The 12,014-nt window shown below is 48.8% G+C and overlaps 1 protein-coding gene across 16 annotated transcripts in view; it reads right to left on the bottom strand.

Moving 5' to 3' along the window:
* Positions 1–4,751: 4,751 nt before the first annotated feature.
* ZFHX3 (zinc finger homeobox 3) overlaps positions 4,752–12,014 on the bottom strand; it is a 512,524-nt gene continuing 505,261 nt past the window's right edge. For all 16 annotated transcript variants that reach the window (XM_090149525.1, XM_031615012.2, XM_090149529.1 and 13 more), the window contains one exon: positions 4,752–6,377. In XM_090149525.1, the coding sequence (XP_090005651.1) occupies positions 4,804–6,377 (1,574 nt within the window). In that variant the 3' untranslated portion in view covers positions 4,752–4,803. The remainder of the gene's footprint in view (positions 6,378–12,014) is intronic.

The raw sequence follows: 12,014 nt of genomic DNA, 5'->3' as shown, positions 1-12,014 counted from the left end.
TCAGGAGTTTCAACTTGCTCTACTCCATAATTCATGCACTGTTGGAGCCTGAATCCATACAACTGTTAGTCTCTTTTTTTGGCACGAAGGTGCTTCAGCAACCCTCTAACAGGCCTTGCTGGCTGGCAAGGCGACGTTCTGCCCGCACGCACTGCAGAGTGCCCTCCTGTCCCTGTGGGCTGAGCCCTGATCTGTGTGCTGGGCTCTGTTTCCCCGCGGACCAAGGAAGCCCCTCGCAGCCCATCCAAGGACACCCTCACGAAATGGAGTTTCCTATCCCACCTGCATTTTTCTTACGTTATTCATTGCTGTAGTTATACATTAGAGATGAATGGTTGCCCCCAGGGCTCTCTGTTGGATGTGGTCCTTATTAACAGATTTCAAGTGTTGTCTGCTGCAAGGGGCAATTTTTGGCAAGGAAACTACAGATTTAACGCTCACAGTTTGATGTGTTCCTCCCTGCCAGCAAAAGGATGAGCAGGGAATCAGCTACTCACCTGCCTTACCTTTGCCACCTTTTGCTTTCATAGCGGAAGGAAGCAGCTGGCGACTCTAGTTCATTTCTAGCTCACAGGTTTCAAGATGACCCCTACTCATAAAGGCATCGTGCTTTCCCTGTTAATTACAGCAGTGCACCCAGAATTCTTACACGACCGTTTAGTGAAATTAAATGCACTTATAACGTCTTTTTCATACACAAAGCATCCCATAATAGGAACCGCCCCGTTGGGCTCATTACTCCCACTTCCACATGAACGCAGCCCCGGTGTGCTGCCGGCCCCCAGTCTGGGTGCTGGGAGGGAAGCAGCCGCACGCCGGCACTGCGCCGGGCTCCACCAGCGCGCCCGCCCCTGTGCCGCGCCGCCGGCCCCCCGACACAGACCCTGCACCGCACAAGCGGGGACATTGAGACGAGAGCTTTTGCTCTTTTTTTTTTTTTTTTTTTTTTTTTTTTTTAATGTATCACAATGAGCAGGAAACATACGTGATGAAATATTTCCAAAGGAGTATATTCAATTACCATCTACAGTCAACTCAACTATGACAACAAAGTCTTTTGTGACAAATTTTTTCAAAGTTTTGAAAGTTCCATGTGGTTTCTGTTTCTGTTCGTCTCCATGAATTTTGGTACAGTTCGAGATCAGCATTGTTACAGTAACAAAAAAAGCTAACAAGACTACATTATAGAAAAACATCAAGAACATCATTTTTGGTTTCATTTGCTCTATTTTTTGTACATTGCAAAGGCTGTTCATACCCCTTTTCACCTCATTTATGCTTTCTGTTCTACCCAAACTCACCCCCCAAAATAAAACCAAAATAAAATATTCAAAGCTTTGTGTTTCACAGTGGGCAGTATCTCAGTGCCAACCAACCAACCAACCAATCAACCAACCAGCCAACCAACAGCCAACCGCCAACCAGCCACTCAACCAACCACCAACTAACCAACTGACCAACCAGCCAACAGCCGACCAACCAACCAACCCTATTTCTGCTTCTACTTAAAGGTTTATTTTTGTTTTCTAAAGCAAAATATATTTCCATGAACACCGGGTGTGCCGGCGGTGCCGGTGCCTTCCTCGCCTGCTCCCGCCCCACCTGCCCCGTGGGCGCGGGCGGCCCCAACACGCGCCTTCCACCTCACTGTATTCTCAGTTGTATGAAACTTTGGCCATCTTCACCGCTTAAAAAAAAGCTTTTTATTAAAAATAAAACAGAAACCCGCTCAATGCTAAGTTTAAAATCTTCTCCTCGCTCTCCCCGCTCCCGGGCAGATGGAGGCTGTGCCCAGGGCAGATGGACGCGGCCCCACCGCACATCCGCCCCTCCGCGTCCCACGGGCAGCGGCTGCGCTGCATGGGGCCGCAGTCCCGTCCCACCGCCGTGCCGTGGCGAGGGAGCAGGCAGCCTCGCACTGACAGTCTCTGGAAACATTTACAAAAAATACAAGGAAATGAATTTATAAAACCTTTTAGTGGGTGGGAAGGAGGAGGGGGAAGGAGGAAAGGGAAATTGCACTATGACCAAGCAATATAATTATTAAAAAACAACAACAAAAGCCAACAACAACAACGACAAAAAAAAAACCAACAAAAACCAAAGGGTTTCAAAGAGACCTCGCAGAACTTGACAGATAAAGCTAGTGTTCAACTGTTAACTCGTATCACAGAATCAAAAACAAACGAAAAGTTTCTATATGGTACAGACAGAGTAACATACAACAGTTAAATGGCAAAAAATATATATATATATATTTCATAGAATTACAAACAAGATAAAATAATGGAAAACCAAAACTGTACAACTTTAAAATTTAAAAAATGTTCATCTCAAACACAGGGAGAAATACAAGAACTTCTGTTAAAAGAAAACAGTTTGTTAAAACAGCGAACGCGTTTCGTGTTCTTGCTTCCGTTCTGACGCCTTATGCTACAGCTGATACTGGTGGGAACATCGGATGTACTCTCTTTAGTATCATCTACTTAAAAAACAATTAAAAAAAGGATTTGCACTGTGCATTAGCCTAGTTAGAAATATGTACAGCAGTTCGGGATCTAGTCTTTCGTCAAACTAAAACCAAAACTCCATAAAAACAAAAGAGTCCCGCTAAGAAATGAAACCCACGTTCGTCTCTCGGGGCGCTCCGGGCTCTCGTGGTGGCGATGCACGGCCTCAGCCCTGGGAGCCCGGGGGCGGCGGAGGAGCCCACGTTCACAGTTATCCAAGTTCCCTTTGAAGCAGAGGAGGAGGAGGATGGCGGGGAGAAGGCTCTCACGCTTTTGGGGCAGAGGACACGGGGGGAAGGACATCGTTCCTGTTGACGTTCGGCTACACAAGCGGAACAGCGAGCATCTCTTTGTCTCCAGGCTCTGCGTGGTAGCAGCACCGAGTTTAACTCTCCAAGTCCGGACTGCAGGAGTGGGGGAGCGCAGGCGGCCCAGCGCAGCGCCCGCACGCGGCCCCGCGGCCGCCCGGGGCCAACAGCACGGCTGGGCTGCTGGGCTGCACTGCGAGTTGTCTCTCTGCTTGCAGAAGAAGCACAGATAACAACCTGGGTACTTTTTTTTATTCTTTATTTAAACTTAGACTTGTTTGTTTAATCAGAAACAAATTCTCAAGTAAAAAGAATCCTTTTTGCTCATTCTGCACCAGTGGTGAAAGGGTATGTCTTTGGATTTTATTTAAAGCATGAATCTTCTTTAGAGAAAAGAATGTAACAAAACCTTGTGGTTTTTTTTTTTTGTTTTTGTTTTTTTTTTTTTTGTTTTTGTTTTTTTTAAAGGAGGAACAGAGTGCAGCCTAATTACACAAACAGAAACAAATGCGTATAGTTCAGGAACAGAGTCTTTGAAGCATTTACAAATGAGGAAAAGAAGAGGAAAAAGAAAAAAAAAAAAACAACAAAAACCCAACAAGAAGAATGGAAAATAAGAAAGAGATAAGTGCACAAGGGTAACAGACATAGGTAAATCGTATGTATTCGCCTTAAAAAGTTTCAAACCCCCAACAAAAAATATTCTGCAAGGGATCCTACTGACCCCCAAAACCCTTTGAACTTCTTTCTTTAGTTTTTATAAAATAATTATGCAACCACCCTCTAAGAAATGAAGGTAGCAACCATAAGTGGAAGATTACAGGATGGGGGAAGTGGGGATAAAGGTACAAAGGGAGAAAAGCTTGGGCGAGTCAATGGATTGCAATCTATCTGGCTAGGAATGAACAAGACAACATCAAATGAGAAGCCGTCAGCTGGACCATACAAAAGCTAAATGTACACAAAAGGGTTTTTTTCTTTTAAATCTACCATACTGCTTCAGTTCATTTCCAATGCAACAATCTACTCAACACCAAAAATGGTCATATCTATCATAAATACAGAAAGTCAGTTGTTTTAAAACTTATTTTTTAAGCTCCGAGTCCTCAACACTCTTTGTGTTTTTTTTTTTTTTTCTGAAAAGTGGGAGTGCTTAACTTTTCCCCTTGAAATTGGCTTCAGCAGAAAAGCTACCCTTAGAATCCCCGAAAAGCTAAAGCAGTTCACATTGTTTTTCTCTTGAATACTTTCTGCCCATTTTAAATTAACAAAAAAAAAAAAAAAAAAAAAAAAAAAAGAAAAAAGAAAGAAAAAAGAAAGAAAAACAAAAGAAAAAAGAAAGAAAGAAAAAAAATCCTTTTCTGGAACAAAAACAAAACAAAACAAAAAACCCCCAAACAAACAAAAAGAAATTATATATATATATATATATATAAAAAAACAATGATTCTGAAAACAGAACAAAGTGTGAGCGATTGACCTGAGAATAAAAAGACATTACAATTCTTTTTTCTTTTAGCAAGCCATTGGTATCTGAATGCTAAGATAGCAAGAAATTTAAAACTGTAACAAGGTGGGCTGCTTTCCCATACAGTGCATGCCGGCCTCTGCTGTGCTATTGACGTGGGGCGTTACTCAGAAGGGGCAATGTACAAGGGGCTTCCGCTCCGAGGACACGACGGAGGCAGCACGGGCTCTCATCTCCCAGACCAACAGTACCTTCGAAAGGACAAATGTAACAGGTCTTTTCTTTTCTTCTTCTTTTTTTTTTTTTTTTTTTTTCAGTTTTATTTTATTAAAAGGAAAGGAAAAAAGAAATGTAAAACCCACCGGCATCGTTATATGGGAAAACAACCCACACTTTTTCTTTTTTTCTTTTTTCTTTTTTTGGTTAGAAGCTTTGGAATTGCAGTTAGTCTATTTTTGAAATTGGTTTGTTATTAACTTTTTTATTTAAATTCATTTTCATTGTTCATCTTCAAAGCTTACAATCTGAAGGTGTCCATTCCTACACTAGCTAGACCACTGTCCTTAGGGCAGCCGGGCTCCCGGGGCCCCTCCGCCGGGCTCGCCGGTCCATCTGACTTTTGGCTAAGATCCGTGTCAGACTCCTCCGAATAGTCGTCTGTTGGCATCGAGGGCTGAACCCCTGAGGTGCTGCATGAACTTGAGGTAACCGTTGAAGATGAGGAGAGAGGAGGGAAGGGCGGCGGCGGCGGCTTCCCCGGCGGGGCGCGGGGGGCGGCCGGGGGCCAGGGCTTTCTGGAGGCGTGGGGGGAAGCCGGGGGGGGCCGGGGGGGCGGGGGGCTGTCGTTTGAGTGAGCGGCCGACTGCGAGGTAGATGCGGTGCTGGGGTCGGGGGGGCAGGCAGAGTGAGGTAATAGACTGGGGTGCTCTTTGGCGTTTCTTGCTGCTCTTGTGATTGTTCGGTGTTTGTGCGGGGCTGACTCGAGATGCTGACTGAGGGCTTCGTCCCCACACACCGTGCTCTCGCACGCCACGCACTGGTACGAGCCGCTGCCCTGGCCGCTGCCGGTGGGCACATGAAGCACCATCTCCTGCAGGTTCGCCACAGACTGGCCGAAGAAGCAGAGGGACTTCAGGTGGTCGCTGGCCGCCTCCTGGTCGCCGAAGCCCGCCTGGCACTTGCGGCAGACCAGTTTGTACTGCACCTTCGGGACGATGAAGGGGTCGCAGAGGGAGTCCGCACCCTTGCCTTCTGCTTCGGGCTCCTCGGGGGGGTTGGGCAGGAGGGGGGACACCTCGCGGGGTGCGTTCTTCTGCTCTTCTTGCTTGGGGGGTTCTTTGGCAGGGTCTTTGTCCGGGGTGGCGGCCCCCGCGGGGACGGGGGTTTGGCTTCCTTTGGGCTGCTGCGCTTTCTGCTGCTGCTGCTGCTGCTGCTGCTGCTGCTGCGCCTGCCGCTGCTGCTGCTGCAATGCCTCCTGCAGACTCTGCTGGTATTGCTGGTACTGCTGCAGCAGGGAGCCGGGGGACAGCCCCAGCAGCGCCTGCGACAGCGCGGGGCTGTAGGGGAAGAGCCCCTCCATCCCGTACATGGGCTGCAGGTACCCGCTCTGCAGGGCACCAGGGATCTGCGGGGCGTAGTAGGGGGAGAACCCAGGGACAAAGTAGGGCAGGAACTGGCTGGTCAGCAGCGTGGCGGGGTCGGAGCTCAGGGCGGCCTGCAGTGCCTGGAGCTGCGCCGGTTCCACTGCATACTCCATGGCAGGCAGTGGGGCTGCAAGGGCACCCGCCGGTGCCTCCCCCTTCTCCTTCTTGGGCCCTGGCAGGGGGTCCCCCTTCCCCTTGGGCGCTTTCTCCTTCTCTTTCGCCTTCTCGCCCTCCTTCTCCTTGCGTGGTGGCGGGGGCTGCTGCTGCGGCTGCGGCTGCGGTGTCGTCGCCGGAGGCTGCTGCGGGGCAATGGCCGTGCCCTGTGCCGGGGTGGGCGAGGTGAGCGCTGCTGGGGGCTGCTTATTTGGTAATCCAGAGGTGGGAAGGCCGGGCGAAGGGACGCTTGTGCTGGGCAGGCCCATCAGGTTGGGTTTGGGAGAAGTTAAAGCTGCAAGAGGGAGGAGAGAGAGAGGTGAGGAGCCACTCGGCACAGGTAGGCAGCAAGCAGCAAGCCGGTGGTCCTGGGCCGCAGGCACAGCCCCTTCCCCATGTGGGGCAGTGCTAGCTGGGCCCTGCAGTGAGCTCGTAATGCCGTGTGTCCCCACTGCCTGGCCATGCTCATGGCCTCGCACCTGCCACCATGCTATGCACTGCCATGGGCACCCAACAGCTGCCCGGCATTGGGCCCAGCGAAGGGTCACTAGCACTGGAGTAAGAAAGTACTTAAAATGTAGGCTGCCCACTCCTCTGCTGCACTCTGTGGCGCTTCTCACTCTGCTGCTGGACAAAATGGAGTGCTCTGCAATTGGAAATGGTGTTAAGGAGCCCCCATCCCAGGAAGGGCAGTCACGCTCAGCACTCTGACCCTCAGACCGCCTCTCGGGAGAGGATGGAAGAACAGATGGATGGACAGACATCTGCCACCAGCCATCAGAGTGGAGTGCCCACACTCAGATTCATCCTTCAGGAGCTGACTACGCGCCCCTCCTGACCTGCAGCTCACCTCACATCTACAATCCTGCTTTCCCAAAGAGGCAGAGGCAGAGGCACACCCCAGTGGGCTCAGTCTGGGGCAGCTGAGCACATCTGGTGAGAGAACAACGCAGATGCAGAGGGAGGCTGAAGACGAGCACAGAGCAGCTCAAGGGTGCAAAGAGTTTTGGAGAAGGGCTGTGGGATGAGAGCTGGTGCCGAGCACTGGGCAGCCAGGGCAGGGCACTGGGAGTGGGCTGGGGATGCGGCTCCTGCAGCAACAGCTGGATGTCCCCAGGATGCCTCTCGCCGCTCCCTGAGTGCTCAACTTTCCCTTCCTGTGGCCAGGAGGGCAGCCCACAATGGGAGTGTCACAATGGGAGCAGCCATACAGAGAATGCCACCTTTGCAAACATGGGTCAGTAGTTCACAGCCTGTTCTAGGTGGCCCTGCCTGAGCACAGTGTCTGTACCAGATGACGCCAGAAGTCCCTTCCAACCCAGACTGTTCCGTGCTTCTGTAAACAAAGGGAAGAAAATCTCCCTGCTCCCTACGTCTGAGCAGAGGCACGAGCCCTGCAGAAAGAACTCACCACACACAATGCACCTGGCCTTCTTGTGTAACTTCAGCCAAGCTTTCTGAGCTGTTGTCTCCTATACAATGGAGCTGTTCCAGTCCCCTGGGCTCATTCTCTTCAGATGAAAACTTTGTTCTTTTGTGGAATGTAGCTTGCAACTATGGGTGCCACAGAATGAGTTAAACAACTTTGCAAAGATCATTTCCCAAAGCAAATTAGAGGTTGCTTGACTTTAGCTTAGGGTTTTTTTTTTGTTTTGTTTTGTTTTCTTTCCCTAAACGACACAGACACAGGAAGGTCTTGATTAGAGAGGATCCAGTGAGGATGGACTTCTTAGGGAACTGAACCGAGTTCTTGTCCTCCTCCACACTTTTCCTTTCAGCTTACAGCAAAAGCAACTCTAAGTGTTGTTAGCACCAGCAAAATGCAGACACAGAAGAAGGTGCATCATTACCATGAAAGAACAGACACACAGGCTGATAGCAGCAGATAAACGTCACAAGGTAAGGATGGCTTCAAAGGAAACCTATAGCTCCAGATTTTCTCTTACCTGAACACTTCCCTGTTGCATAAGCTGGTCTGGCAGAAAAAGCCAGAGACAGCAGAAGGAAACAGAACCGGACCATTTACTGTAAGTGCAGACTACAGTTTCCAATTCCTCAAAAATATCTGAAAGACAGTTATTTTGGTACTGACCCCTCTGAAACTCCACAAGGATTAACAGCAGATGTCATGGACAGGTCCTTTTCTCACACCTGCCTTAAAAATGGGTGTTCCTCTGGCCACACATGCAAACAGAAGGGAAATGCTGTGCCACATGGCCCTAACACTGGTATTGCCAATCTGTTATTACAATCTCCACAGACTAGAGAGCTCTGGTCATGGTGACCAAAGTTGGCTGAACAGGCTACATCTAAGGCATTTTGTCCTATTGGGTGGTGTTCATGAACCACGAACTCCTAACTAAACCCCACCTTTGTATAAGAGGCTCTGTGCACATGACTTCTGTGCTATTTCAAAATTTGGTGGGGATTTGTCCATCTCCCTGGGGCAAGAACATTGTGTTTTGAGGGCAGTTACAAGCACTGAAATGCTTCCTCAAGGAAATGGATGAATGCTGGAATGTGAGGTCTGCTGGTCCTCCCAGCAGCACCAGACAGCTCCCGGGATTGATTTCTGCTCTCACAGCTGAGGGCAGTTGGGGCCATAGCAGCAGTCCACGTCTGAAGGACTGATGCATTACTCACACCCACTGCAGCTGGTGAATGCACTGCCAGAAAGGAACGCTTTGTGCAGGAAATCCCTCAATGTCATTAGGAGAAAACAAAAATAAAGCAAAGCTTCAATTTTCTCACAGGCACAGCCCTGTACGGCCAATGACTCCACAGCTGGGAACTGCCTGCAGGACCCCACCCCTGCTGCAAAACCCTTCCGCAAAGTCCATCCTTTCATTATCACACTTTTGGTCCTTAGAGCTGCAGCACTGGGAAACAGTGATGGCTGCGCAGCAACTCCCGCTTTAGGTTATGCCATTCAGTGAGAGAGGGCAGGAGAGGAGAAGGTGCCCTTCTGGGGCACAGTGGCAGTTCTGAGTGCTGCCAGGAGAAGCGCAGCAGCAGCAGGGCTCTGCTGGGCACATGGCTGGGTGTGGGCAGCAAACCCAGCTGCTGCCAGGCTGCTTCACCCTGTGAGCAGCACAAAAGGGACCTGCACACAGCTGGAGCTGCAGCCGATGGTTTGTCTGAGCTCCCCATTTATCCTGATGAGGTCTTCAAGCAACATCACTCATCCTGAGAACCAAGCACAGGCACCCACAACTCCATCACACGCAGGTCCCGTTGCTGCGGGTGGCAAAGCTGGGGCAGAGCGTGATCTGCACAGTGACAGTGCAATACCGCGTCCGCTCCTCCGCCTTCTGCGCGCCGAGCCCCGCACTGCTGCCTGCACAGCACTGCAGGAGCCCCTCACATCACTGTGCCCTGTAACACTGTGCGGCACAGCAGGAATTTCTGCTTCTCATAACATGGCAAAGGAATAACCTCCTTGTAGCATCATGGGTTGGGAGCTAACGGGGACACAGCAGTGTCCAAAACCCAGCTGCACGACACACTCCTGCAAACAGTTCATTTGTCCGTGGTGTCGTCCATACTGCGGCATTCGCCACAGGCTTTGGAAACCTGTGTGCAGAGCTGGCCTCCTGCGCAAACAGGAGGGGACAAACTTATGTGCCTCTGCAGAAGACAGCCTGGGGAAGGAAGCCAGCAGCAGGGCTGCAGGAAGAGGCGGACCCAGAGAATTCAGCGTGACTGAAGAAAAGCCCTCCTGAAGCTTGCACTGCTCTTGATGCTGTATTGAGACAATAGCGATTTGTAAAGGTATAAGTGAGCCTCCACGCAGCAGCCTCAGAGATTTCAGATAAGGGTGCATTATGGAGAGGTGCCATTGAAACGGATGTTCCCTAACTGAACGGCCCCGCGAGCACAGGAGCAGCGGCTAATTCATAACATTCCTGGATGCACAGCCTTATCTGCTGCGACAGGCTTTGAGCGGAGATGGCCTGACCTTTGGAGCTTTATCTAAAGGCCACAAATAGTCTGTTTGACTTTCTAAATAGCTCAGTCCTGTCTAGGCAGTCACTGATTGCTTTTAACATTCGTAGTATGTAGCTCCATCTCCCCAGGACACATCCTGGTCTTTGGAGAAAAATAAAGGAAACAATATATATTGAAGAGCAAAAAAGTAATTTTAGATCTTGTTATAAATTTGGGGTACTAAGTAAACTAAGTAAGTGCAGAGGTGATCTGAGATAGCCTGATAATATAATTTGCCAAAGAGATTGTCTTGGCCTATTTCTGGCCACTGAACCAAAACCCTCTGTAAGAACAACAGCACAAAAATATCCTGGCACACAACGATCCCTTCAGGCACACACCTGAGACTACGATCAAGGAGCAGTAATGGGCAGCAGCCCCAGACAGAACAGCTCACAGAAACTCTTTTTAACACGGCTTAATTACAATGGGCAGTCCTACACTCACAGTGAAGAACTATTTTATCTCTTCGTGGGGGTGGAGGGAGTTCTTTAACTATGCAAAAAGCCTTGTGGAGAACCTAGCTCCTAACAAAGCCCTTCCAGCTAAATTCACTCTGATCTCTTCTGCTTCTGACATGAACATCAGGAACCATTATACAATGTAATGCCCTCTGCTGCTCAAATAGAGGGAAGGATCATGGCTCCAAGAGAGCGGATCATCTTTGGAAAAGCCAGAACCTGACAAATACAGTGATTGGACATTTTCCATCTGCCTACAGAACATATTTTGGAGATGAATTGTGGTGGAGGTAAAAGTGAACACAATCACTTCCAAGGGGAGAGAAGGATGCCTATTTTACACCATGGGTAACTGGTGCTCTCTTTAGGATATTACACCCAATGTCAGTGTAACAACATAGTAACTGCAGGCTTGGGTGATGTTACTTACAGTGAGCAGCTCTGCAGCATAACTGCTCGTATCAGCTATTATCCTTTAGTCCAAGGCTTTGATTTGCTTATCCAAAGATTTACCTCCTGGATGACAAAGAAGACAATTTCATTAACGTGACACCATTGTTTTACTCAGCAGCATCAGCATTCAGTTCCTCAATCTGTTGAAAGAGGAACTTAAGAGATGGCCTGCTGACAAAAAGCATCAGAAAGTCTTTTTGGAGACTGCTATCACTCCAGTTTCTGATTAAGAAGCCAGGAAGATGTTTAGATCGTATTCAGACTTTACAGCATGAACCATAACTCATCATTAGCCTCATCATTAGTACAGTAAGAGAAAATTATTGTTTCTGGACGCTGTCTAATGGCATTCGATCTGTACCACTGCAGTACAGAAAACCAAGGTACATGCTGGTATATGTGATGTAACAGCCCTTCCAGCCTGAGACAGACTCAGCCTGTTGCTGAGACAAGACACAGGAATCACTTCCTTGGATATCTCTGCAAACTGAGCAGACCTGGTGAAAGGCAACCTGAATAGAGATCATTAGAAGTACTCAGAGAAGTCTGCGATGGGAAAGCAGGTCTGCTAGAGAACATCAATCACTCTGTCACGAGTTGCATTTCAGATGCGGGCACATCCTTGGCATGACACTGATGCAGCAGCAGGGGTAAAAGGCAGCCCCTGGATCAAGTTTTCAAAATCTACTTTACTGAACTTTACTTTCCACTTCTTACATTTGCTACGTATCACATACTTTCCACCCCTCCACCAGGTACAAGGGAAAACTGCATCCTGAAAAAAATGAAGAAACAAAGTCCAACAACTGGAATTAGGCCATCCAAACAATTAGGCCAAATTTCATTGCTATGCACTCCTGTTAAGAAAAATCTTATTAAAATACAAAGCAGATTTATCATATGACTACACTGTGTTTGGCTGAGAGAGTATTTGCAGGCAGTGCTCAGCTCGTAGCTCAGAAAACAAGCCACCACCCCACTGGGATTTGTCCTGGAGGTCACTATAAGGACATTACATCAAGATACTCCAG

This window comes from Phasianus colchicus, chromosome 13 (genome assembly GCF_987193195.1).
Source record: "Phasianus colchicus chromosome 13, bPhaCol1.hap1.1, whole genome shotgun sequence".
NCBI lineage: Eukaryota > Metazoa > Chordata > Aves > Galliformes > Phasianidae > Phasianus > Phasianus colchicus.
This window is presented reverse-complemented; position numbering and strand designations above follow the sequence as displayed.